The 26,763-nt window shown below is 36.9% G+C and overlaps 1 protein-coding gene across 11 annotated transcripts in view; it reads right to left on the reverse strand.

Moving 5' to 3' along the window:
• PTPRM (protein tyrosine phosphatase receptor type M) overlaps nucleotides 1-26,763 on the reverse strand; it is a 443,069-nt gene that overhangs the window by 187,333 nt on the left and 228,973 nt on the right. For all 11 annotated transcript variants that reach the window (XM_074548727.1, XM_074548743.1, XM_074548708.1 and 8 more), the window contains exons 8-11: nucleotides 24,348-24,656; nucleotides 21,122-21,231; nucleotides 18,628-18,829; nucleotides 14,997-15,099 (exon numbers count right to left, since the gene is read on the reverse strand). In XM_074548727.1, the coding sequence (XP_074404828.1) occupies nucleotides 14,997-15,099; nucleotides 18,628-18,829; nucleotides 21,122-21,231; nucleotides 24,348-24,656 (724 nt within the window). The remainder of the gene's footprint in view (nucleotides 1-14,996; nucleotides 15,100-18,627; nucleotides 18,830-21,121; nucleotides 21,232-24,347; nucleotides 24,657-26,763) is intronic.

Here is a 26,763-nt window from a genome sequence, read left to right on the forward strand (position 1 = left end):
TAATCACCTATTCAAATCAAAGCAGTGAGGGGAGAAGGAAGAGGGCGAGAGAGAGACGGGGAGAAGGAGGGATGCAGAGGAAAAAAGGGAGAGACAAAGAGGGAGAGGCAGAGGGGGTGGGAGACTTATGTGTAAAATCCTGCTGAGAAGAGGAATGTCAGTTAGTCACAAGTTATGTGGGAAGTTTTTATAATGAAAACAACCCATCATCAGAGTTACCTAGGTTTATGAAATATTTCTCTCCAACCTTGTTTACAGATATTTATATGATAAGACTTTCTCCATCCTTCAAAATTTGTATGAAAAAAAAACTTATTTCCATCAGAATAGCTTAGAGTAACGCCCACAATCCCTTTAGCATGCAGAGTAGCACAAAGAAATCACTTTGGTTTATTCCAGTTTAAAGGACAAATAGCAAATCAACTTAGATGTTCAGATTTTTACATTTGTCATGCTGTGGAGGTGTTTGTGCTTAGCTGAGTTCAGAGGACAGTGTGTAACTCTTAGCACAAAGAGCATATGACCTAAACTGGTCTTGCTCATAAAATATAATAATGAAAAGAGTTAATAGCTGGTCTTGCAAAGACCATTTTTGTTAGATGCCACATGTCTGATATAACCACACATCACTGAATATTTCAGTCTTGTAACTTTAATTTCTCTTTGTCCTGGCTTGATCAAGATAAGATCAGTTCTAAATTGCTTTGGAATATTAGCTGGGTGCCACAAATTTATTTTGTATTCTCTCAACCATAACTCATTATATGGAACTTGCCTGGCATCAATAAGTCACTGTGGCTTTTGTGTGTGTACGCGTGTGTGGGAGCGTGCGTGTGGCTCAATGTCCTGCTGCTAGGCTATTTAGTGATAAAATCTGATATAATAAAATATTAATTACAGCTGAAAGGTTGGGTGAGAAATATGAACTCAATTACAGTCCCACATTGTGAACAAAGGGCACGGTGAAAAAATCCTTTAGTTATAGATGTTTGGGATAATAAAAGAACAACTAGAACATTAGACTAAAACTGAGTGCTCCCTAAAAGGCCACCTGTTATTAATCTTCACATCAGGCATAGAATTTCAAGTAAATTAGGTCAAGATGAAAGACTTTTCCTGCTGATTTTTTTACTTAACTAATTTAAAGCTTTATCTGAGTATTTTTTCTTTGATGTCACTAAAATTTAGTAATTGGAAATTTGTAACAAGCACAAGGACAGCAATTGTAATGAAAGTTTAGATATCATATCTAGTATGCAAAATGATCACCTTATATTGTGTCAAGAATTAGCAGTTTTTTCTAGAAGTCTTAATTTTAGTCAGATTGCCAGTTTCTCAGAAGTGTAAGCAGATGTGGTTATACCATCTTAGAAATCCTCTTTTTTGGTTTGTTTTTCAAAAAATACCAGCAGTGGAATATAAGTTATTCTGAGACTTCTGAATACATACATTTTTGTTCATCGCTTTGATTAACCCGAGTTTGAAGTCAGAGGCATTACCAAAGACTTAATAGAATGTGACCAGATTGCAAACAAGCAAAACTGTGATCCAAAGTTAGTCCAAATCAAATAATATGACCTTGAAATCCTATGCTTAGTAGCAAATCATAAGAACTAAGAAATCTTATCTATTACTGCAGGCTAAAATGTGCTATTAGATCATAAAATAAGATTCTCATTGTCTGATGAACTGTGTTCTCTATAAACATTGTTTTCTATTTCAACAAATTTTGCTGAAACCATGGCAATGTATTTTGGTACCAAGCCAGAAAACAGACTTCCAATGAATTTACATTTATGACACTTGGAACAATCCAAAGACCATTTCAAAGCTTCTTAATCAGCTTTATGTTCTTTGCTTAATTTCTTTTTAAAAAGAACACAGAAAAATGATAAGTTCATAAGTATAAGATAAAAGTATCTTGGTACAGCAAGCAAAGTGCTTTTATAAGCCAATATTGCACCATTTAACTCACCAGTTTTCAGGTTGCCAAAGCCAATTTACAGAACAACAGGAAAGCATGGAAAAAGGAGTAAAGTCTCGTCACAGTTTACAATAAATTAAAAAAAGCAAAACTGTCTAAAATAATTTAGTCTAAAAAACAACAAAGTTAAAGGAGATCTGAAGGAAATATTCAAAATGGAAAGCCATGTCATGGCTGATTGTTCCTTTCTTTTCAATCTGTCACAGAGAAACAAAATGCTGATGCACAATGGTACTCCAGTACAGATCAATGAGGAAGATACAAAAGAAAATTCCAGGAGTCTGAACACATGCAAACCAATATGCAACAATCTGCAAGATCACACAGCCCATCTTATCAGAATCAGAAGAATCACTTCTGCAAGTGTATGCCTAACTTTCTGATACTCAGAGAGCTCACTGCTGCTTGAAAATTGCTTATGACTGGAATGCAAAGATTCACTACAACACACCTTCAGCTCCAGCAAAGCTGTTGATGGCACCCAAACCATCAGATTCCACCTGGTTCCATCCTGCTATGTGAGGCAGGGAGCAATGAAGAAACAGACTAAGTGTTTTTCTTACTATAGAATATGACAGAATGCTGTTACCCTTTCTTCACAAATTATGTAGAAAATAGATCTAGCAAGGTCTGAATGACCAGTTTACTTGGATTCTCAAGAAAAGAGGAAGGTCAATTCCCACCTAACAGAGGCAACTGTATTTCTTTAAGTCTAAATGGGATGAATGTGTTGTGTTATGTCATGCCCACTAAACAGTTCTGAGATTCAATCATCTCTTTTTAAATAAATACTATAATATATTATTTTCATTCTACAGTCTTCAGGGTAGCTGGATATGATACAATAAAATACTGTACTGGAATTAGAAGACATGGAGTAACACAAAAAAACAGTAGTCTTCACACAAACCTGTAATATCTATATGTCCAAGTAATAGCTACTTTCAAAGAAAGCTAGGGCCACTTTCAAACAAGATTTCTTCCTCAAGAGCCATGAAGATCAATAGCTACACAACATTAAATTAGAAGAACAATGAAAAAATACCTTGAGAAATGATGTGATGTCCTTAAGGAATGGGAACATTGCCTCAGATCTAAATCCATGCATAAATGATAAAGATACACTATTGCTCAGCCTCTTGTATTCAATACCCAATCTATGCATGTAATATGTGATGCTGCCTCCTAGAGCAGTGGTTTTCATTCTGTTCTCCACAAACTTGTAGAAAATGCAGTTTGCAGAAGGTTAGAAAAACATACAGCTTAGGGATTTCAAATCACAACAATTAGCTCTGCATTGCACTGAAAGATCGTCAGGGGTTTATAAATTAAAAAAGTAATTTTATTAAGAGAAACTGATTATAAAGATTACAAGTAAGTGATATTCTAGTTCAATGTTTTCTAGTAAACAACAGATTACTGCAATGCTGTAACTATAGAGTGTCCATGAGGTGTGGACAGTCTGCAAATGCACCCATGTTCATGGGCATGACTATGGCCAGTTGCACAGTTTTTATTTATAAATGTGAATTAATATGCACATGCAAGTTGATCATATTACACAGAAATTAAGAAGTACAATTTAGAGCAGGAGATGTGCTAATGGATTAATAACACTGTTAACACTAAATATATCCTACATCTACAAAGCTGTGCACTGGAAATTCACTACTCACTGGGAATTGAGCTGGGGAATTAAGAAAATAGATGCATTAAAATGAGCAGTTTATAAGCAGAGGAAGAATGCTTATTTTCTCCCTTTATTCAAGGATGCTTTGCAATCTGCTGGTTTGTGTACAGCACAGGAAGAAAAATATTTGCTGAGGCAGCTGACTGAATACACAAGCCAATTTCAACAGGTTTTTTGATTCAAAGCTTGAAAAGTGTTTAGTGCTCATTAAAGCACTCACAGAGGATATGAAGTTTTTCATCTATTCAGAGGATTCAAAGTAGAACATGGAGAAACTAGCTCAAACAGATCCACTACAGTCATTTAAGATGTTTTCTCATTTGTCCATTTGCTCCTGGCCAGATGCTTTGTTTCCATAGGAAAACTGGTGGGAAGCAGCACATGCCTGTGCTTCAGTTGCAACTGCAGAGGCCAGCATTATCACATAAGCACCCAAGGCACAGGCACATTTTCTCCTGCTGGCTCTGCTGTAGGAGAGCAAGCCCACAACAAAAATAACCACAACAGAATTCTCGCCTCTCAATGCTATCGTCTCTTTCCACAACTTAAATACAGTGGGTTCCGGTCCAGCAATTTGGAAACGGAGATTACTGTGTTCATTTTCATTCTTTCTTCCCTACAAAAAAGCTCAGCAGGGCACTTCAATCAGCAGTGCAAAATGATGCAGGCAGACATAGAACACAAGTCACTTTTTGTGGCATTGTCTCCAGTTTTCAGGACTTCTGTGGATAAATACAAGGCTGACCTTCTATTCTGTCAGGGAAGGTATAACTCTTCCTCCTCCCTGCACTGGGAATGACTCTGGTAGGATTAGGTGGCACAGAAACCTTGGCAGCATGACATTGTACAGCTCTTCCCACAGGAAATCTGGCTGTAGATAAAAGATTCTGCACAGTTCAGGATTAGCACAACTGTTAAATACAGATGAGATTTTGGCCTTGTGCTTCTACTACCCTACAAGGTTAATCTTGAAAACAGCTTCAACTCCAGATGGGAGAATGCAGTTAATACACCTGTCCTCATCTGATTTCCCCATGGAACTTTCTCCCTAAATTCAACATTTTTATAATGCCTTACACATCTATCCTACCATTCTCTGATGCTGTTTTAGGCTGAGGCTTTTACACTTCACCTGACTAAAGAGCTGCTGCTCTCAGTTGTAGGGCCCAGTAAGTGACTCTAATGTTTCTTTGTGTCATTTAATGTAATCCAGTTGAGCAGATTAGCTTTTACTTAGCTATGCTTTAGAGTCATGATGCTTGTTGTAAATGCCAGTGATTTCCTTTCCTTAAATGAACAGTGTAACAGAAAGTTTACATGTTAATATTCAGGAAAATGAATACTCCTTCAGCATCAAGTGTGGGGAATGATAGTGTTTCACTTGGAGTGCATCTATAGCTTTTCTTCCTCTTTCCATGCAGCACTTTTCTTTATCCTTTAGTTTCCTTTAACATTACTTAGTATCAAGTAAAAAGCATTTATTTGATTGCTTGCAATGTATGATCAAAATGCTTTAGTACAAATGGTTCAATCAAAAATTTATACTGAGAGCTAGGAATTGCCCCAAATTACTTTCTTCTGGAAACCACAGTCCTCCTACTGTACATTTAAGTATTAGCAACAGAATTCTTTTTAATGCAGCCATTTAGGTTTTGCTAGTGAATAAAGGGCTCATACAAACTTACTCAAAATGCACAATACTGAAGAAAAATTCCTAAGGTCAATGGCAGTATGGAAGGGCACCACTGTCAAAGAATCTGTAGGAAAGCCAATTAAAGTGGTACTGATCACTATTGTGTTGCAACCTAGATTAGAAAAATCCCATTGACTTTTTGCTTCTTGTCACTCAGACATCTCTGATCCATGTGAGAATCTTGACAAAAGTTTGTGCTCTTTTGGGGTAGTCATGTGCAGAACACTGAAAAATGAGCTTTTGGTGCCACAGTGCTGTGTGACTTGAACTAGCACCACCTTCCTGACAGGCACATATACCTGTTTCAATTCACCACTGCCTAGAGTTATATTTTTGGTCTTTGACCTAAAACTGCTCTCCTTCCCCTCTAAAATTTATTCCTCTGATGCATTTTTAGAAAATAACCATTTCTTCTCCTGGCCTTAACTGGCTAGTTAAAAGACAAGTCAAGCTCTCTTGATTCCTCCCTATGTGGCACAGGTTTTCCATGATCATTTATGCCAAAACACTCCACTGTTGTAGTGCCAGTACAGGGCACAGGAGATCACACGAGGTCCTGCCAGTGTCTTGTACAATGATGCTGATAGCTTGTCACCTTTGCTGGAAACCCCACCTGCTGAGTACAGTCTGTTTGCCTATTTCACACCCATGCTGTGTTTTGAAGATTCACAGTCATACTGTGAGCCATCTACACATACTTTCTTCTCCTCTGTTATTCCAAAAATGAGCCTCAATCTTACAACATGCATCCTTCGTATTAGCTTATAAAAGGCAAACTTTGGATCTCATCTATTCAGTATTTTCTGTGCAACACTCCAATCCAATGCTGCAGACAGGATTCCTGTCGAATGGATCAAAATGTGTTATATTTTAGATCTATAAACAAAACAGGCACTGAGTCACTTCTCAGTTGATATTCAGTATGTCACTATACAGCACAGTGAGCATGTACTTATATCACAGTCTCTGTTTCTGAGCTCTTATGAACCACTTAGACATACAAATTTAATTCAAATACTTAAGAAAGAAAAGGAACTGAATCTTGAGAATCACAAAAAATAGAAAGTACATGGCATAGCTAGAGCACAGAAATACTGATGTTCAACACTGCCAAGGCTTCAGCACTAGCAGGGGCCAAGCAGCCAAGGCTTCCAGTATGACTTGCAAGCCTGACCTGAGTGTTCATCGAGTCAAACAGGTGAACAAAGACCAAAGGTAACACCACATACTTTTCACTTGGGACATCTCCCTTTGGCATCTAGAATTTGAGAGGAAAAATACTGATGGGATTCAAACCTTCACAAAAACAAAAGAACTGAGGTAACATGAAAAGCTATAGTAATTTCACAGAGACAAGGATATGGGAAGTGCACATACAGATAATACACATTAAGGTCACCAGAGAAGGCTCCCAGAGAGAGCAATGGGTTATGCATGCCTAACAACCCCTAACGACAGCTTTACAGGAGTTTAGAATGGGACACTCAGCACTGTGGCTACCACTAACATACATGTGATGCTGTCAGAAAATTACTTTGAAATGTCTCCACAAAATACATCCCCACATAATCCTGTTCCACAACCACCAGGGGAAACGTAGCTGGCCCACATACCATGCCTTCAATCCTTCCACAGCACACAGCAAAATGAAAACAAATCCCTGGCACACTTCAGTAAGCACAGAGCGGCAGCACCTCTTATATTTTCAAGGACTGCTCTGGTTGTTCTGGATTTGAACTTGTGTATATTTAAACTGAGCATTCCTTCAAAAATCAGGCAATGCCGTAATTTCCACGTTCATAAATCCTTCACTGTGGTCCCTACATTAAATACCTCCTTCTCTCAAGGCAAGCACCCAGAAGGACATTTGAGCCACCTACACACTCAGTAGGAGAAACATGCCTCTGCAACTCCAGAGGGCCACTCTGACAGGAAGGTAGGATTGTACCTCTCACACTGTTTCTATGGGATGATCAATGCTCCTAATCAAGGAACTTCCTAAACTCAGACATAAGTAGATGCTTACATTTAAAGAGCTAAAATACACTTTATTTGGGATTTTTACTGTACAGGTCTACATATGCTTAAGACACAAGTGTCTGAGATCTCTCAGGAGAGATGTGACATTCATACCAGCTTTTTCCACAATAACCTAACAACTCCAGCAGGTTTGCAGAAATCAGAGGCTGGGGTTACTGTTTTCAAACTGAGAGGCTTTCACCACACTGCTCCCACACCCCAACCACCTGTACAGCATTACTGTGGTCTCCTGCTGAAGCTGGCCTAGCATGAAAACACAAATACAAGAAAAATCAGAGAGCTAGGAGAGTGCACAGGATGAAACCTGTCTAATCAAATGGAGACTCTCTTTCTTCTGTCCATTATTTTTGTTTTTATTTAAGTACCATCCAAATTGTAACACATCAAAAGTTCCATAACAAAAGGACATGGACTTCAGGTCTCATGTTTGCCTGAGGGGAGCTTCAGGAACTTCGTACTTCTAGCTAGAGGTTTTTGTTGCTCTATTGGAAACGTATGATACTTGAAAACAAGTTGGTGGCTCAGACTTGCTAACACTGAGCTGCTTAAAATCCATCTAAGCTATTTATGCAACACTGTCCTCCCTGTTAAATTGCTGGAAAGGTCCCCAGCAGGGCCGTAGCACCAGCCAGCTATCATTCTCCCCAAAATCCCCAGACATGATCAGGGCCAATTCCCAAATGGCAATCTTTTAAGGAATCCTAGTGCCTGGGAGTTCTGCAGTATGAATATGGACTGGTTTCAGCCAGTTGGCCCCAGCACAAGAGAATGGTACTGGACACACAAATTTCACTGGTAAATATGCACACCTGAAGTCTGAGCTCAAGTACATTAACCTGAACACTGAGTAGCCAGCCCTCTCAAACGGATCATGCAAAAACAACCCCGTTCTGTTCCTTGAATACTCAGAGACTGAGCTGTTCTTTTTAGTAAGTAGATTTAAGAAAAACATGTTTTATCAATTCTGACTTAAGCTGGCAATCCAGAGCCAGCAAAACAGGTGTGAGTTCCATGAGTTAATGATTCACTGGTTGAATTGTTAATGGACTTCAGCCTTCATAAGGGAGATGAGAAAAAACCCAGTGCTTCAAAGGATCTTAACAAAGAACTGGTAGAGATGAACTGGACTATCACGCTGTCAGGAGAGGTAAGCAATATAGAGAAGACTATCATAAGGGATTTTGCAAAGACATGGTCTCCACTGCAACCTACTTAAGGATAGCACGTAGAAAGCATGTGAAAAAAAAGAGCAGAGCCTCCTAATAGTGCAGCAGCAAATTTTTAAGTTGTTAATTATAACCAAAATCTGTGATAAAGTATTAGTGAGTTATGAAACTGAAATTAATCTCTTCACAGATATGGAATAATCTTTTTTTTTCTTTTATTCTTGAATTGCTCTAGCTTGCTTTACTTATTATGGATTATTTTCTATTAATTGCTAAATGACAGGTGTCATTACATGCTGAGTTCTCAGTGAGACAAATTAGTACTTGAAGAAATCAAGGATCAATACTCCTTTTTCCCAGGGACTATGTGAGAAGTCACAGTAAAAGGACCATGGAAATTTCTGAACAAGCTAACAGGACATGTGAAGCTGCACCACGCATGTCCAGGCAACAGGTACCATAAATTCTAGTTCAAGTCACAGTAAAAAAATCCAAGGACAAGTTCTACTGCATAAGAAAAAAGAATTACAGCATCTTTATAGCATAAGCAATTACTGCACTGTTCCCTCAACTAAACAGAAATTGACCCTTCTGCTGTAAATAATTATACTTGTTGCTATAAAGAAATGACAATTATGGGCATTAATAAAACCCAATCCCTTCTCTACCACAGACATCCTCAAACAACTTTACTGGCTGCCTTACAGGTTGTAAAACTATGATTTGGAAAGAGCTGACCCTACAGCACACAATTCAGGCCTTTATGTTTACAGACCCTTAAGCAATAGAAAGGCTGCTTGTAGCAAGCAAATTAAAGAGTTCCTTCATGCTCTTTAGATCCTGTAGTCTCAAGTAATTTGAAAGGCTGTCTTTTGAACATGGCATTCCAGAATATTAGTGAATTAGTAATGCTACTTAAACACATATAGCTACATTATTTCAACATGCCCATTTCTTTATCATAAATACACCTAATATCCAGACTGTTTTATCTGTGAGCTCTTGAAAGGGCAGAGTTCACGTTTCATTTTATTGAGAAGCTTTCCAAATTCTGCTGATTAATGTACAGTTCTGATATTTCTCTCCTCAGCTGTGTCTACATGGGATTTTCTTTTTCCTCATTACTGTGTTACCACATAATGCCACTGGGAATAGAAGGAAATTACAAAAACATGCTAGCATTACATAATGTGCAAGGCAGGAATTGTGAGAGGACATAGCTAACAATGCAGATATTGCAATGTCTTTACTGGCATGTGCTGTTGCCATGCTTTTTGCCTGCACAGAACACTAAAATCTCTTATTGTCCCAATCAGCATTCTCCCATTTCAAAACTCATTTGATCACATACCCTGCATTTATAATTATACTCATGATGTCTGCCTTCATAATTCATACACAGTAACTAATGCTGCACTCTTACTATGTAACATAGAAACTCAGATAGAAACTTCGAGAAGTGGATTTGAGGCCCAGGCCTGTGGCTACAACATACTCACAAGAGCAATGCAAGAGTCTCATGGACTTTTCACAGTAATGGAAAATATCCTGAAACTTTGGTATTCAGAGTGTTTGAAACCCTGCTGCTTTCTGAGTTTCAATGATATCTGCATGTGTTTCCAAACAGCCTGTCTAGCTTCCTAGGTTTTGGGGTTTTTGTTATTTCTTGATTGCCAGTGAAACAATAAAATCTGCTGATCTCCTGACTGAGTGACTGACTTTTGTAAAGCTACGACATTTCAAAAATAAAGGTAGGCAGTGGCTTTTCTGGAAGGCTCTTAGATTGGAGAATCCTGAAAAAGCTCTCTCAGGATTCAAATGACCCCATTTCTTCATATGGAAGTGGATGGACCGTGCTGCATGACCTAAGATATGTGGCACAAGAGTGCCAATGCCTGCTGCCAGCCTATGAGGAAGGGAGTGGACACAATGACAGAGCAGAGACTTTATGGAATGCTGATCCTCACAGCACCAGTCATGCTGAAGGAAAGAGATGAGGCCCTAAGACAAATCCTCCTACCCTGTAATGTGTGTGGCAGGCATGGGAAGGCAACTATGACCTCTGCTACATGTGCAGCACAAGGCGCTTCCGTGGGGAAGTGCTGCTTTACCTACGAGTCTTTGTGTATAAGGTGACCCCCTCAAATTAAATCACTCCATCCTTCTGCTGTCAGTGGGTAGGAGCTGGGTGTCCTCTGTCATTCATTTAAAAATTATTACACTCTGAGTGCTGTTGAACTGGCTAAGCCACATACAGAATTAGGTACTCCTTGAACTTGGGTTGACAAAGGTTTCTTTACACAATTTCAATTTCCTGTGAACCATGCTGTTCCTAGGCCAGGGACCATGTGCAGATCACCTTCATTCCAGCTGTGACAATGAACCAAGTATTTACATGATGCCTTTAAAGGTCTGGAAAAAAAATGAGAAATGTACATTTTTGTGAAATTTAGGCAATCTCATGTGTCCCTCTGTAGAGGTAGTAGGAAGGAGTGTTTATCGCTTTAGATAACATGGAGTTTGAAATTTCTATGGTAGTTTCCAGTTGTACTGAAAAATACTTATTATCTTATTATGGCCTTTTGAAGTGTAATAAATGCTACTTCTTCAAGGTAGAGAGATTAAAAGTATTTTTCAAAATTAAGCACTTCAAGTAGAGATGTTTGCTTTATTTTCCCAGTAGAGTTCTTATTTATGCACTTGGAAGAAGCTGGGCACACAGGTGATAAAGGGCATGCATGGAGAGTACACAGATGGCATTCACTCTAGAACGCTTAGCTTTCAACTCACATAATTCAAAGTTTATTTGCTTCCTTCTGCAGGTTTTCTTTAAGATACTTTTAAATTATACTACCTGACAATTGCTGCAATTCTCTCCCTCTCATCCTGTCTGGGCTTTGCAGCCCCAGATGCTGCTGGACTGACCCCACGTACACAGAGCACACAGAGCAGGAAGTACTTTGGCATCCCAAATGCCAAGTATTGCATCCACAGGGATCTGCTAGCTGACACATTTCATTTCAGACTGAAATAGAAAAGTACCAAATGTCTGTGGTCTCCATAAGAGTAGAAAGGTTGGCTGAATGGGCCATTAACTGGCCTGAAGAATTTAATGGGGCAAATCCAGCTGAGCCAAACTCTGTAATAATGTAGTATGAAAAACAGATCATGAGGCAAAGTAGGGCCTGGATGGTCTTGCCTTTTTTATCTATTTTGCTCTTTCCCGAGTCTGCTCCTCATAAAGACTTGCTATCACCAGGTAGTTCCAGTGTTATCTGAGCCAAAATCTTTGGGATGTTTACTATTAAAGCTTTTTGAGGATGTGGCACAGAATAGGAGGAAGAGGGTGGTATGGGGACAACATTTTGCTGCTTATGTAAACAGATAAAAGGAGTGGAAACACTTGACCTTTATCATGGCAAGACTGAATAGAAATAGGTGCAACAAAGAAAACTTCATTCTCCTGCTGAAGCTAAAACCTTGCAAGACAACTTTTTTCACAGGAGGTCACAAGAACCTTCCATAATGCAATGTGACAAACAATCTGAAGTTCTTTCTAACACAGATGAATGTATAAATTGCACTAAATGCACACAGTAACTGAGCATTACAGTTATCATTCCTGTGTATGAGCCAGATATTTGCAATAAATTAGCATTCCTTGGTTGAGTATATGGCATTGACCAATTTATACATTTGCAGAAAATTTGACCCCAGAGTCTTCTAAACTTTAGGCTAACTTGCCCTGGAGAAGTAAAATATGCAAATAGTGTTGCCTTGGAAGAGTGAACCCCCCCTCAACAGATGTTGAAGACCCCTCACAGAAAATATATTTGCATTTGTATGCTTTTTATGCAAATTCTTCAAAACTTTACAGACTCTTAAATTCAAATATCTGAAAAAAGAGAGTATCTGCAACAAGACGCATATTACACAATTTCCACAAAGGGATCATCTTAAATTAAACATTTTTTGTTTCATTTAAGCCTTGCAAATTACAATCATTCCAAAAGTCAAAATACCTTAGCCAGCTGTTAAAGAAGTACATGCATTCATCATTACTGAACGCATTACTGCTTTAAACATATATAATTCCAAAATAATCTCCTTGAAACAAAGACAGCAACAACCATAAAACATGCTGGACCTGAAACTGGAGACAAAGCAAGCAGTATTTGCTATATTAAAAATCTGACAAAATACATTTCAATCATGTCCAGTCCTATTCTAAAACAACCTGCAATGCAATTTGGCCTTCATGATTATTGTGTACCTAATCATTATAAACAGAGCTTTCTGAGCATTTCTATAAAGTCTGTTTTTGTGAATCAACACGTAAGCAATCAGCATTGCACCTTCTCTCCTTTGATGTTGTGCTGGTTGTGTGCAGCTTCTAAGTGACATAAAATATCAGGATTTTTCTTATTTAAGAAGACAAAAAAAATTTAATCACAGAAAAAAAGCTGGACTTCAGAATGACCTCAAGTATCAGCTTTGTTGACGTGAATGGCAGAAATTTGTGCTCTCCTTTTCCATCTCAGGAATTGAAGAATTTTATGTGTCATGGTTGATGTGTTGATCAATAAAGTTACAAGTCTTTTACACTGAAAGTTTAGAGCAGTTTCAGATATCTGCATTAACCAAGCTGGTAGCTGTAGCAGAATCAATACACAAGGCATCTTGCCTAGTGGTGTGGATAAATGAAGTATGACTAAACTTTCAACAACCAATGAATACAGATTAAGATGATAAAATCCATATGCAGAATGTGTTTTGCAAGCAGTGCGTTTGGGAGTGGAATGTACTATAAAATGTTAGAAGTATTAAGAAATTCTAACTTTCATTTTCACTCTGCTTCACTCAGCATTTACACGCTAAGTCTGCAGTCAACCTTCATTTTATTTTAAGACCTGTTGCAAAGGAGTAAATTTGCTGCTGTGTGTTCATCTGTCAGTTCTATAGCTTCATGTCACTTTAAATCTCTCCTCCTATTTCCCTAACCACTCATCCACATATTTAGCACACTTTCATCTCCTAATGAGCTCCTTTCTATTGTGGGTGAAGTTTCTGTTATGTCACTGCTGCTATAGGAGCCAATCATCTTTCGTTCACGATGTAGATAAAAAGAATTAAACAATTTTTTTATTAATAGCCTAGTACTTTCATGTTTAAACAATGACTCCCAACTTGTATCATTTTCATCCAGATGCTTGAATTCAGAAGGACTACACTTGAGTTTTGTGAGACAAAGTTGGACAAATATCAAATAATTCTGTTTCTAATCTAACCTGCTAAATCAGTTTCATTAAACATGCTCTAATATTTGCTGTTTTTTCTCTCAGGTGGTTCAGACTTCTGCTACACTTCATTTTTAAAAAGGTGTCTGAATGAAAAACTAGATAGCATTTCCAAAATGCAGACCTATGTACATGTAATACATATAACTAATAGTAAAAATTCCTAATTATGTGAATTCTATAAATATTCTGAAGAAACCCAAAGACCATCTGTTTTCATTCATGCATATGCGAGCATACCAGATCTGTATTTCCCAGATGAACAGAAATTATCAAAAACTTCAGCATCAGTATGAAAATACATGATAGTCACTCAGCATAGATGGAAACACTTCCTACAGTAATGAAAGAATTAAGGAAGACACACAATTAGCCAAGAGGAAAAACATCCTATAGCTGTGAAAAATCTCTTTCTCATCTTTGTTTTTGTTTATTCAGAGTATTGAGCTCAATACTGGTTCTCATTTAAAATAATCTAACAATTTCTCTGTCTTCCTCACTGAAAATCAGGCATCCTTTATTCTAATCATAAAGAACTTACACAGTACGGTGTATCTGGCAGGGAGATAAACCTCTGAAAATTGGAAATTCATTAATGGCTACTATAAAACACTGAAGAATCCAAGATAGTGGTTTTAAAGGTTGCTTGTTTAAATTATTTCTGCTATCATGGTCAAATAATGTAAATACTTTATGAATGTTACAGTACATACTGGTACACACTTTAAATTGGCTAACTTACTAAGAGTTCACTACCTTAAATCTGTGAAGTAAACAAAAAGACTGAATATTAAAGACAGTAGCTCAGCATAAAAAATGTGATATGCCCTTGAACTTATAACACTGCAGTAAGCAATTACCTTAAAGAAGCCACCCACACAACAGAACTATGGCTTTGTTCCTTATCTTCAAAGAACAAGCCACTTGCATCTGGATCAAATCCTTTAAACAATACATGAACACTCAACATCAAAGCACTTTCATTTTCTTCAGTTATTTAATTTAATTAGAGCTAATACAGACATGAATTTAGACACTGATTGCTGTGTAGAAAATCCTCAGAAAACATGTTCAAGAAATCAATCAGTTTGGCTTTTAATTTCATAAAGAATTTCTCCCCCAGTACCTGACAGGAGCGCCTCTGCTCTGTGCAGGTTTCAGCAAGACTGTCACAGTGCTGTCAGTTTGATTCAAAGGTGTTTCAAGTTCATACGGTGGCATAGAGGGTGCTAGAATAAGACAAGAAAAGAGGCAAATAAAATCATTATTCCTGTATTTCTTCTTTCAAGAGCTTTATCTTTATTTAAATATGCAATCTTAAAGGTTTCTTCAAATACTAAGACTATACTTATACAAGTCTAAGATGCTTTCTGTTACAATGCAAGTGTGAGACAACTGTTAAAGAGCTTCAGGAAAATAAACCCCAACAAATCCCAAATAAAGAAATACCAGCTCACTCCCAGTTTCAAGACAGGAAACAGATACCAGTGGGAGTAAGTTTGCAGAAACTATTGAGAATCCATGACTTGGAAATGAAAAGTTATCTTAAGAACAGCATCTGCAAATGTGCATGCTGAAGTGACTATTGCTTTTGAAACTGAGCCCAGCTTTCTCAGTATGACAGCTGTATCAGGATATAAAATTTGTTTTTCCTGGAATTTTAAATAGTGCTATAATTGTCTTGGGTCTATTGTCCACCAAGACAAGAGTTTATCTTAGTCTGAAGCCCCACTCAGCACTTTTGCAAACTGTCTTCATTAAAGATTTACAGTTGTGATTAAAACTAATAATGCCTCAGTTATTGCCTTCTACTGTTGCTTCTTTCTTCACTGCTATCATCTACTCACATTTGTATCATTACATAGGAGGGAAGGCTACTCAGTTAATTGTTATTTGACAGGCTGCCGTATCTTTATTGTTCACTTGTTAATGGTGATGCACAATTAACAGATGTAAAGGCTAGAGAAGCAAAAAGTGGTCATTCCAATGGTCTCCTCTGACTGCAGGAATAATGCAGGGCAATTAACTTCTCTAAACTAATTCCCACTTGAAAGGCAAAACATGTTTGGTGGGAAGAAGACTTTTCCCTTAGAAGATTCTTCCAAAGATTCATTTAGTTCTTTTCAATTCATTCAGTTTTCCTCTTATTGGATACTCTGTGTGTACCATACCAATAGAGAGTATTGTGCTCCACATACAGACAGTATCAACCTCTAGGAAATTATTTTCCAGTGTATTTTCCAATAATTTTCATTTTTCCAGTACTATCTGCATCTACTTGAAAAGTAAATGAATTTCTCTCTCTTTATCCACAGGGCTCTACATATCCAAGTAAGGACTGTGTTAAGAATTACTCTGTACTCCACAATTCCTCAGACCGCTGTGAAAACATTAAAATATTCATTGCTTTGCATTTCTATTCACCAGTTTTGAAATGTTTCACAAATAAAAAAAATTAGTCTTCAAAAACTCCTTGTACGATGAGAAGGTTTTATTCTGTTTACAATCCTTGATATAAGGCACAAACATTAAGACCAATAATTTTAAGTAATTTGGGTACCACTTAAGTCACACTATCAAACACTACTTTGAAGGTTCAGGCACACTCTGCAGTTTTGAATATGCAGAACTTGTTCATATAATGTCCCATTCTCAACCTGACCATCCTGAAAACAAGAATTGACAGGAACTGTATCCCCAAAAGCTGTATAAACTCTGAACATTTTTTGACTACTTTGTGTCCTTGTTCTACCGCCCACATCTTAGCAAGTATTTTGATTTTCCTAATTTATGAGTCCTAAGTCCCTATTTGCTCTCTTTACTAATTTTAGTGTCTCTATAAAGAGCAAGACGGTCTTCCTGTCCCAGAATGAGTTGTGGTTCTCCCAGTCATAACCTTTAGTCCTGGCTACTTTTTCTCTTCTCCATTTTTCCCTGTCTACTTTAGGACTCTTCCTCCTTCACACTGCCTACATGCAAAGAAGGAACTTATTAATAAACAGAGAAAACAGGAAATATTCAAATATTCATGTAACAGTAAAATAAAACACAGTAACTATTTCAGAAGTTCTGTTTCACATCTGTCCAAAATGGAGATCACTGGCCACATTAAAGAGCCTCAAAGCTTTCCAGTGAGACAATGAGATCACAACCAATAGCACTGCAAAGAGGGTTCCATATTCAACAGCTATAATGCTAGTCAGGAATTTTAAATTTTATTAAAAAATACACACATTTTGTTTCTATTTTAAATTCAGAGATTGGTTTTAATTACTTATCAGCAAGACATAAACACTTCCTGTTAGTAGAGGAACTGAGGAAGCAATGAGAGAGTGGGGTGCAGACAAGACAGTTTGCAGAACCTCACCACATCGAGATTTGGAGGTTTGCCTCACCCTCAAGCACTCCTGCAATGCCTGTTCCCACTAGTGAATTTCTTTTGATGACATATAATTTTAGAAAACAACGATTTAAGATCTAATACTGTTCCCAAATGTCCAGATTCTCATCCATACTCAGTAGTCTCCATTCCTCATTCTAATAAGGGATGTTCTCATCATCCAAACTCATAAAAAACTCATTTCTGCTGTGTCAGAAATTGATTTTTGACAGAGAAAATTTCTGCTTGGTATAGAAAGGGGATGGAAAACAAACTCCATCTTTACTGATCAGTGTTGCTTTCATGTTCCATACAGAGTTAATGTGTGTAACTTGAAAATTAACATTTTTGTTTCTCTACAAACAGTTGCATTGGCAATAACTTCCACCTAGAATTAACTGTCCTCTCCTATAATAAGATAGGAGAAATCATTCTATTTCTGATAAAAACTTGTCAGTTTTTTCATTCCAGTGAGGACAGAAAATGAGGGATGAAGGGGAAGTATACAGAATGAGAGTAAAAGAAGATTTTGTACCCAAATGCTTTCTGGAAAGCCCAGTTGACCACCAATAGGTAGGGCAATTTTCTATAAATATTATCAAGGGGCCAGTTTATTATTGAACTGTCAGTTTAATTCTGAAGCAGACCGTAGAGAAGTGAAGAATAAAGGGATTTCAACCGTAACTTTGCAAAACATTTTGTCATGAATTACATAAGCATTTTGGAGGATTCAATAATATTCCATCTCCTCAATGAAGCGCTCCTCCTCCTCAAGGGGGGGGTTGAAATATTGGTCAAGGATCTGCAGAAGTGACAGAGTCATGCTGCTGTTATCTGAAAACCACCAGTCCTGATGTTCTTGTCTAATACAGTTTCGTATCCACTTCAGCCCCCATGCCTGTTAGAACACAGGCAGCCTGGCAGCTAACTACAGTTCCTAAGTGAGCTCTAGATGTACAGCATCTCTGCCCTACTCTCGACTGTTCATGGCTCATTAAGGAGATTTTCCAGCACTGTTACTGTTCTAATTTAGAATCATGTCAAGGCTGACTAAGCTCTGAATGAAACCCTCATCTTCAGGCCCAAAAAAACCCTATGCTAAATGTTGCAACTGCAGCTGGCACTGGCTGCAAACACATAATTCACAGGGGTTTCTTGAGTGATATGTTACAGTTGAGGAAAGGAATTTAAAACACTAGCTAATATTTAAGCACTTGGAAATTCTTCAGGCATGGTAATACATGTCACTTTGACATCTTCAGGGATGAACGTGTTCTTCCCTCTTTCAATTTGCTGCTTGTTAAATTCTAAAGAACTAAACAACAAAAGAATCACCCAACTCATTATCATAAGGAAATAATATTCTTTGATCAAGTACCTGATATTTTAGTCGTGAACTGATTTGTTATTGGAGGTCCAAAGCCTTTAGCTGTGCTGGCTCTGATGGTGAAAGAGTAGGTAGTGCCAGGATACAGTCCGAAAAACAGGTAGTGCGTTTCATTTCCTAGCTTTGACACTCGTCCACTTTGATTGGATAAATCTATTTCTGGGTCAAAGGAACTGACTGCCTTGTAGGTGATCTGCAAAAGAATAAGAAAGTTATAAACTGCCTTGAGCAGATGGACAGAGATTGCATCTTTATCCAGTAAACCCTTCTGATGTATGCGCTGTCAGACATTTTATGATATGCTATCTTACTCTCTTATACTCTTCAAATCCCAAATCCCAGGAAGGGGCACAGGAACTGAGTTGTAACTTGTATGAGTTATTACTTTTAGAGATACAGAGACTTAGAGGCAGATAGATTACAACTCTAAAGGATGGGTTCAGGCTTACATTAATTCCTTCAAGATGCTGCCTTGAACAGTGTCACATTTTGAATTCATCTTAATGTTGGTTTTGATCAGGACCAGTAACAAAACCAATACAAACAGGTAAAAACTGAGAAGTGACCAAGAGGGAGTGCAGCCCCCCTTTTCCATCTGACTTTACTATAATAACGCTTTGCCCTGAATGAGGTTATCTGTAAAAGATGATAAGGGCAGCTTAAGGCAAATTTTTCCCAGAAATTGGGTAAAGCTTCTACTTCAGTCTGAAGCTTAGCTATGACAATTGCTAATTTGGATTTTTTCAGGTTATTATATTGTACCTAGGTCAGATTGTCATTTGGAGGGAAAAAAAGATAAGTGTTAAGTAATATATGCAATGTATATTGTATCCTCAGTTCCTTCTTTGATTCAAACAGCATTTTTAGTTTTCATTAGAAATGTTAATGTAAGTTCACAGTAAAACTTGATCCAGACTTCTTCTATTAATTACTGATTTCTATGCACTAGAATGAGAATTTAAAAATATGAAAGCCATTTAAAAATATGAAAGCTATTAAAAAAACAGAAAAGTAAAATTATTCACCCCTCCTTTTTTCTTTTAAAGTTTCATTTTCCTGCGAGTAATTCCAAAACCCTTATTATATAAAGTGATAATTAACATTCTTTTTGCTAAACTTATTTAATATAATTTTAATTGAGAGGACCCATAATAGAGTACATAGACACATCCAAGTGTCAATGTTATACACCTTAAACACTTGAGATTTCCTAAAACCTCTGACCTAATGAAAATTGATTTTTATATGAGCCATCTAATATAACATCAATGAAGTGCTGAAAATTAGTAATAAAAACTTTCACAGTATTCAGATAAACCCCGACCTTATTACAGTAGATACAGGCATATCCTCTACAATTCCTCAACCATAAACTGAACTCAAAGTACCTTAAAAAGCACCCAACTAACCTTTCTAATTCTATCAGATGACAGAAGATTAAACCACCAACTGTCTGAACTTTTATCAGTAAAGAAATAAAGGTTAACATATTGCTCACATGAATCTCCCTATCTCAAGACAGCTGATGGAGTCATGCATGTGTGCACACTTCAGGATGAACTGCCTGCATACAATGGGTGTACTCCTCAGCAGAGGAATTAGGCATGCAGGCATGCTCCAAAGTAGAAACCAGATCCACCACTGTGTGTTTCTATGCACATAAATCTAGCAACAGTAACGACATTAACACTTAATTAAAACATTCAGGCAACTGTCGTGGTAGCTAGAAAGTTGTTAGCTTTACAAAAAATCAATTCATACTTTTTCATAACATTTTATCCTCTTACAATAATGCAGTTTTCAAAACAGTATCAATAGGTTACCATTCAATTTAACTTTTCTTTTACGCTGTATTTAGGTGGGTTTTTTTAAACAAAGCATTTCAATACCAATTTTGTAGTAAGGTCAGGTAAGAAGCTTAACAGTGATTATTGTCTGACAGCTTAATCTGTGCAGTCTTTTGTCAATTTTTCTAAGAGGTATTCAGGCAGAGCTTCCACATGAGAAAAAGAAGTAACTTTTCGACATCTAACAACATACAATTTTGTTGAATTTGCATGTTAAAAAAGCTAGATTTTTAAAAATTATGCCTGCTTTTTTCTATTGCAATAGGCTTCCTATAATGAGGCTTATCCAAATGTGACATTGACTGTAACCATTGTCTTATGTCTCTAATTTTTAAAGGAATTTGCTAAGATCTGTCTTTCAATCTTTTAAATATTTGATCTAGACTAGATATAGATATAGCATTGATAGAATGCTATATCATGGTTCTAGATACAGCAGGTTCTAAAGGATGGTAACTAGAGGACATGCTGGGTCCTGTGTAATTCACTCCTACATCATATTTCGCTTTCAATTGCTAATGTTTTAAAATTAAGTTAATTTTACACAACCTGTAAAAACACATTGATTTTTTTTTATGATTGATTATGCATTTTGGAAAATCAAAACTATACATGAAATGTGGCAAATTTCTAGATACCTCATACAAAGTAATCACACCATATGTTTGCGCTGGCTCCCTCCACTGAAGAAAAATCTTTTCTTCAAAGGTACTCCCTTGAATGGATTCAAGCGGCACAGCACTCGGGACTGACAGATTAAAAAAAAAGAAGTGGGTTTAAGAAAAATCTCAGAAGGACATGCTCTGTTTAAATATTTGTACTGCTGAAGCATTAAAACCATCCCACCATAATTTCCCCAAAGACTGAAGCAAAGGCCAGGGTAGCTCAGGAGGAGAATGATTTATTTAACGAGACAGTGCCATTATGTGTCACCTTCAGTGTAAGAAAAAATTATTGAGCATCACACATTTCCTGTAAAACCCTACTGATAATTAAAAAATAGGACAAATAAACTTTTTATAAGGTATAATATACACACGTAAACACAAGTAAACAAGTAAAATCTACTTATTACATGTTATTTCTCAAAGTAGAAAACATATTAAACATTCATATATGAAAATGGACAAGCATTGAATAAAAGGTATCGTTTCAGAGAAAAGTTATACAGGAAAGATGAGACACATATTGCATAGAATAGCAATATGAGCAATATGCTCACTGACAGTAGGCCTGAAAACCTACAAGAGGATGGACATAAGAAAAGTATGAAATAGCCAAAGTAAAAATCTGACATTATTAATTTTTGCTGAAGTCTCTTAATGTGGGAGAAAAGACCTGTGAAGAGTCAGGGATGTCAGAAGGTTCTGATGAAAAGTGTCCAAACTGATCTCAGTATCTACCAGCGTTTCCCATTTGTTCTGCAGTCATTGCCTTAACCGCAAGACAATGCAATTTTTAGAGGAGATGTGTAAACAGCAATTAGACGTATATCTGTGATTTTATTTTTTAACAACACTGGTAAAGTAATGCAAAAAAGAAAAAAGTCCTGAAAAATGCACACAGGACTGTTGTGAAGCAACAGGCATTATGGAGTTAGCACTTCAACACAAACTCCATGTGAAAATTCAAGAGAAAGATTTGCATAACATTTTCTACTTGCCACAGAAAGAAGGTGGAAGCCACTTCCTGCAGTGAGATAACTTCTCAGACCCTTCCTAAGATTTACTCAAATGGTTAAGGAACAGAAAAATCTTCAATCAAGACATTTGGTGACTCCTTCCTGGTGGCACCTCTGGTACAGAACCTCCTCTGTATTTCTGTTACAGAACTTCCTACTGTTCCGTGCTGTTGTTGTGGGAGTTAACAAGGCTTAAGGCTTTTTGATCACCTCTCTATAGCTCTCCAGAGAGCTCCTTGCTCTACCAAGTGGAAGCTCCAAGGACACAGGTTCTGAACTGGCTTACCAGTCCTGTGTGCACCAGTACAATGACACCTTTAGGGCAACCTTAATTCTGGGCACTAAGCCTGATTTTCAAGTAGGAGAACTGGCAAAAGTCATTTGGAATAATGAGATTAATGATTTATGTGTAAAGGATGAGGAATTAAATATAGTGTAAATAATCTGGAAGTAGAGCAAAGCACTGTGATAACCTCTCACATTACCTGAAGGTCATGAACCCTGAGCAGCTGTGCCATTCAGGGCAGGTTCAAACACTGCCAGAGGTCACCTAGAGATGCACTCAAACTCAACTGTACAAGGCCTTGAGCAATCTGCCATCACCTCATCTTCTGTGAGCAGAACGCTGGACTAAATGAGCTCTGGAAGTCTCTTGACACCAACGAGATTGTGTGATTTGAAAAATTAGGATGATTATTTGGGTCAGTATGTTGTTTAACTTTCAGACTTATATACCTCACTGAATGTGTACAGTACACCAAAAAGTTGGAATTTTTTTCAAGGTATTCTCTCAGACAATGATACTGGTTTTTAATAGGTCCTGAAATAACATGAAGTTCCAGAGGGACAGGAACAAGAAATTTCAGATAAAACACATAAAAATCCCAGACAACATTAAGCTCTTTAGTGTAGTCATCCTACAATTGAACCGAATTAAATTTAGAGCATGACAGCACCATTAATTCTAATTAAACTTTTCTTTTTGTTAGCTATGCTTTGCTGAAAATGTTGCATTAGTAACTATATATTCCTAAATTGTTTAATTTATTCCCTCATATGTTTTGATTAGAAATTAGTACTACATAAAACCAATACAGCATGTATTAAATAATTTAATAGGCTTAAATGACAGACTTCAAGTATTTATTATAAAAGGAGTTCATCACTGCTGAAGTTTTTACTAGAAATACTTCCATCATGTTTTAAGGAAATCTATCATTGATCAGGAAGAAAATACAAATCCATTCCTGTTCAGATATCAGACAATAAAAAAGGAAGGCAGACAGATCTGTGATAAAAAGCAATGCCAAGTCATTTGACAGGGTTCCTTTGAACTCTATGCATTTAAAAGAACCAAAACCAAGGTCAAAAAAACTAAGGTATGTTTGTAAGGACCTATATATCAGCACAGAGTAATCTGGAAAGGTGAAACTGACTCCTGGTGCATGACCAATTCAACAAGGAAGTCGCATTTTGGTATTGTAGCTAACAGAGCTGCAGTTAACTCTGTGCCAGTGTAATCAAAATAATATCACAGAAGACTTGGGAGGAAGGTATAACCTTTTCCTGCAACATTATTAGAGCATTGCAGAGACACATTATCCAATTCTGCTGTCTCTGTCTAAAAAGACATTAGCTAATTATTTCTTATTATTTATTATTTTTATTAAAAATTAAAAGATATTTTTTTAAAAGAAATCCGAAAACCCATGGGATTTTCAAATTATTAAAAGGAAGGGAATATATGTATATTTCAATGTCTGTATATGGAATATGGTGTCTGCATTAGCAACTAGCCATGCCTAGTGGTTAGAAAACCAAAGACAGAGAAATTGAAACTGCAAATCAAGAACAAATATTTGGTGCAGAGCACATCACTCAGTAGAGGAGCTTCCATGAGGATACTGCTAACAATTGCCTGGAATTTCATCAAACCCATACCAGAACTTCAGAGAGTCAGAAGATAGTTCAAGCAGAAGCTACAAATCTAAGGATGAAATTATTAAACTATCGTGGGATGTTACAGGTTATGTGGAAGATGACTCTAATAATGGAACTTTACTGAAATTGGTGAGGTTGGTGGAAAGTCTGATACAAATTTTAGTGAAAGCAGAACATGCACTTATACAGAAAATTTATACTATCAAGTCACGGACCGTGTATATACAAATACAAAAACTCACCATCTTCATCAGTTTGCACCACAAGTTCTTGGCTTTCTTTCCGTCCTTCGGGATTCATCAGCACTAATTTGATGCTGACATTTGTGTAAGGTGACAGGTTGGTAATTGTGTGCTGGGGATGGGAACTTTCTGTATCCCAGCTGACCTCCTCTCTCACTTGCTCCTGTCCTCCAGCCTGGTAGCGGTAATGGACTGTGAGGTTGTAGCGATGGCAACGTGTGACATTATATCCAAAGGGCTCCCAGGAGATGGTGATCTGCCTTGATTTGATCTCCACAACCTCCAGTCTTCGGGGCCCACGCATGGGATCTGCAAAAATACCAACACAATTCTGCTGTGATCACTTATTCATATTAGAATAGTGACGTGAGAAATAAGTTGTACAGCTCTACAAGTACGCCAGATGAGCAGAAACAGAAATCCAATGCTGTACAGAATCACAGTATAACAGAAGCATTATATTACTCCCCTCTGAAAAAGCAGGGGAAATGGAGAAATGAGTGAGAAGTGTCTGCTGAAAAATAAAGAGCAAAGAAAACGTTAAAAAGTTCTTATGATTCAACTCAAGTTGCATGATACAGCTGGAATGACACTTTTTAACCTATTTGTTGCTTGCAAAAAGTAAGCATGTCTAATTTCTTTTGCACAAGTTATTTGTATTAACGCTTCTAGAGCAAGAAATTGCACAAAACAAGTATCTAAAAAGAAAATGTAATTTCAGAGTAAACTTGCAAATGTATCTTGATTTTTTTGCAGGACTGATTATACAAAGGCTAGATGGCTCTTCTTTAAGCTATTTCTTATTCATTTGTTTTTAAGTTGGACTGAATGCAATTACTCAATCTCTATTTGTCCAGGACAGTAAGTTAATATTCCAATTTCTTTAAACTAGACCATAGGGTTTTTTCCACAGAAACATTAGCTGTTAATAGTGCAAATACCTCAATTTGTTATAGTGGTTTAGCAAAGATACAAAATAAACAAGATATTCTCCTGCATCTTTTTCTAGAGATCTCCCAGTTAAAAAAAAAAATAAATGAGCCATCAATCAAAACTACAAAAATATATAAACAAGCACCAAAGATTTTGGTTGATAAACTTAAATTTTCTTCAATCCTACTGGTCACAGCAACTGAGATGGAAAAGTGAATTAAAATTTTAACCATAATACAGCAGAGCCACTGAGCTGACACCCCCCCATATTTTCAAAACACTGTCATTAACAGAGCTATTATACATACTTAGCAATAATCTGGGTTTTTTCATATTTGAGTCCTCAAAAAGATTAAAGACAATGTCAGGTTTTATCCACTGCTTCACTAGTTAAACACTTAGAAGACTTTTAATGAGTTAGAAGACTCTTATACGTAAACAAATTAATATGCATCTTCCTCCTTTTATGTTTATTAATCAACATGTCTTCACTGGGAATGTTCTAAACAATTTACACAGGATTTCATCTTTTTACTTTTTAACATAATCCCTGCATGCTTGAAATATTTGTTCAAAGATGTTATTCATCTTAACTCCTTGAAGAAAAGGTGTTAAGAAATTGCTTGTTCTAACATCTACAAAGCAGGTTATTTTTTCCCCCTTTTAAATCATCCAGCTGCTTTTTAATTTTTTTTAATTAATTTTCACTGTCAAACAATGTTGATTATCAGTACAAAATATTTGGCAATTGGTGAAAAAATGGAAAAACAAACCAAATTCGAATTCTGGTCTCCTTTCTAGTTACTTGACTGAGAGGTAGAAATGTCCACACTAAGGATAAATTGCTATTGAGCCATTTACCTGCTTCCATGCTCAGGCATCCCGGCTAAGAATTCTGGCATGTGGGGGCTTTGCCACATTTCTATTGCTACAACCATTTAAATTAATATGAAGCAAACCTCAAGGCCTGAAAGTTACTGGACTCAGTAACTTCCTAAATATTTACTTCTGTGTAATTAAGACATAAACTTAATGGAAAATGAGTTTTCCTGTTTTGTTTTTTACTTTCATTCCAACTTCTAAGAATTTCTTGTTTTAGGTGAGATGATGAATAGCAAAGGGCATTTGAGAAGTATTGTGTAACTGTAATTGTATCTGAATGGGCTAAAGAGAATTAAAAAAACAAAAAAAAAAAATGGAGGTGACCCTGACATACAACATTAAACAACTGAACAAAGCTCCTACCTGCAAGAATATGGAACAGCCTGCTTAGTTCCACAGTGGGCACATCAGAAAATTCACAGGGGAGCTGAGAAATCATTTTATTAGAGACATAAACTTAATTCATAGCGTTGCAGAAGAGAAACTGAGTGGCTGTACAAAACACCTGGATCAAAACCTATCCAAGATTTCTGCCCAGGAGGAAGGTACTCTTTTGTCATGTTACCTTAATAAAAAGTACAAGTTAGCCCTCTAGTTAAAT

Source organism: Zonotrichia albicollis, chromosome 1 (assembly GCF_047830755.1).
Source record: "Zonotrichia albicollis isolate bZonAlb1 chromosome 1, bZonAlb1.hap1, whole genome shotgun sequence".
Taxonomy (NCBI): Eukaryota; Metazoa; Chordata; class Aves; order Passeriformes; family Passerellidae; genus Zonotrichia; species Zonotrichia albicollis.